This window comes from Mesitornis unicolor, unplaced genomic scaffold (assembly GCF_000695765.1).
Source record: "Mesitornis unicolor isolate BGI_N332 unplaced genomic scaffold, ASM69576v1 scaffold20279, whole genome shotgun sequence".
In the NCBI taxonomy this organism is placed as follows: Eukaryota; Metazoa; Chordata; class Aves; order Mesitornithiformes; family Mesitornithidae; genus Mesitornis; species Mesitornis unicolor.
This window is the reverse complement of record NW_010209590.1, coordinates 1-2,198: the sequence shown is the minus strand read 5'-3', so window position 1 is coordinate 2,198 and position 2,198 is coordinate 1. Positions and strand designations below refer to the sequence as shown.

Sequence of the window (2,198 nt, the reverse complement as noted above, 5' to 3'; positions counted from 1 at the left end):
AATGGCAGTCGGGGTGCTGTGGACCCCGGCCTGGTCGGGCGCCTGGGCGCAGGCAGCCACCAGCTCCTCGGCGGGGGCGTGCACGAAGGTGTTGGTGGGCTTGCAGGGCCGACCCGGGGCTGTCACCCGTCGCCGCGCCATCATGGTCTCGCAGTAGCGGTGGACGGCGAGCGCGGGGGTCTGGGAGTGGTCCACGTGCTGCCGCAGGAACTTCTCATAGCGGCTCTCACCCACTGCCCCTGCCAGTGCTGCCAGCACCACGGCCAGGCATAGGGCCCAGTTCGCCATGGGTATCTGTGGAAAGCGGGGTCAGGGACATCCGGACTTCTGGGTCTCTCCAGTTGGAAACCCTACCTGGACACTCGATTCCTCTACAGATTTCCCCTCCCAGACACCTGGGTCCCTTACAAATATCCCCCTAAATGCACAAGGACCCCCAAACCCCCAGACACCTGGGCCATGTGCAGATCCCATCTCAATGCCTGGCCCCTACAGAACACCCCATGGACAATCAGGTCCCCTATGGTTCTGCACACCCCCAGAAGCTTGGGTCCCCTATAGATCCACCCCCTGTCCCCAAACCTGGATCCCCCACATATCCTCCCTCCCCCATGGGTGTTTGGGTTCCTCTCAGTCCCCTCCCACAGACACTGTGGTCCCCTACCCCGCACCTGTGTGTGTGCCTCAGTTTCCCTTATGGCCTCAGGGTCTCCGGGATCCCTCCCACTCCTCTGCGTCTTTTTTATACTGGTCCCAGCAGGGCCCAATGGGCAAGGATCCAGGAGGAGGGGCAGGGCAAAGAGCAAGGTCCACTGGATGTCTGGAGGGAGCCAGGCATCCAGGAAGCCCCACTCCCCTCTGTGCCCCCCCCCCCAAGGTCATTAGGTAGTCATTAACGAACCACGTGACTGACTGTACATGTCCCATGGGGTGTCCCCTGCCCACGTTGCCCTGGACCATGCATTCTGGCCTGGGCCAAGTGTCACCACCAGGTGCAAGTGGTCTCCACCTTTCTCTTCAAAGATATGATGGAGCTCTTGATGGGAAGTGGCAAACAGAGGATGAGGAAGAAAGCAGACAGGAGCCCTTGCCTGTCTTTCTTCTGCATGAGCAACCAAGTTTGACCCCACCAGTGATTCAAGGACGGCGACACCAGATGCTGACACTCCATGAGTGAGCCTCAGCACCAGGGCCATGGGCTGCTGAGCAACGCACCCTTTGAGTGTTGTGTTGCTGTCAGACCTGACCAACTCGTCCCCAAGTGCAGCACAGAGCTGCCTGCCTGCCATGTCCATCAGCCTGGGGTAGGCTTGGTCCTGAGCACGACCTTCCCCAAAAGAGCTGGAAAAGGTCTAAGACTGACCACAGTGGAGAGTGCCCTGCCCTGGGCTGTGGTGGCATCTCTACAGCTCTGTGGGCCTCTCAAGAAATCCCCTTCAAAGTCACACAGCCCCTGCAGTGGGAAGAGCTCAGGCACCTGGCCAAAACCTCACAGATCTGGAAGATCAGCAGAGCCCCCTTGCTGACTCTCTGAGGCTGACAAGACCCTGCTCCTGCTGGGCATGGAAGCAGGATCACCACCACGGGGACACACTCTGTCTTCCACTGTCCTGGTGTGGGTGGGAAGGGGATCGTGTCCCCAGGAGGAGGCATCAGTTGAGGCACTTGGGGCAGCTATGACCAGCAACTTCGAGCTGGCCTGGTGGTGCCCCAGCTTCCTCACGGGAACCACAGCATGGCAAGGGTTGTAAGGGGCCTCTGGAGATCATCCAGGGCAACCCCCTGCCAAAGCAGGATCACCCGGAGATCACCACACAGGAAAACATCCAGGCGGGTTTTGAATGTCTCCAGAGAAGGAGACTCCACAACCTCTCTGGGCAGCCTGTTCAGTGCTCTAGTACCCTCACAGTAAAGCAGCTTTTCCTTATGTTTTGGTTGTACTTCTTGTGTGCCAGTTTGTGTCTACTTCCCCTTGTCCTGTCGCTGGGTACAGCACAGAAGAGTCTGGTCCCATCCTCCTGACACCCGCTCTTTAGGCATTTATAAGCTTTAATGAGATCCCTCCTCAGACTCCTCGCTCTCCGCACGGCCTCTCTCTTCCCTGGCCTCCTCGGCCATTACAGCTGAGGGAGGAGGCGGACCCCTGTCCCAGCCGGGCTGCGCGGCATTGCAGCCTGGAAAGCCGCCGGCAGGCAGCG

The 2,198-nt window shown here is 59.6% G+C and overlaps 1 protein-coding gene across 1 annotated transcript in view; it reads right to left on the bottom strand.

The window, feature by feature from the left end:
- RNASE1 (ribonuclease, RNase A family, 1 (pancreatic)) overlaps nucleotides 1–288 on the bottom strand; it is a 2,439-nt gene extending 2,151 nt beyond the window's left edge. The window contains exon 1 of the mRNA XM_010192916.1: nucleotides 7–288. Within this exon, the coding sequence (XP_010191218.1) occupies nucleotides 7–288 (282 nt within the window). The remainder of the gene's footprint in view (nucleotides 1–6) is intronic.
- Nucleotides 289–2,198: the final 1,910 nt, after the last annotated feature.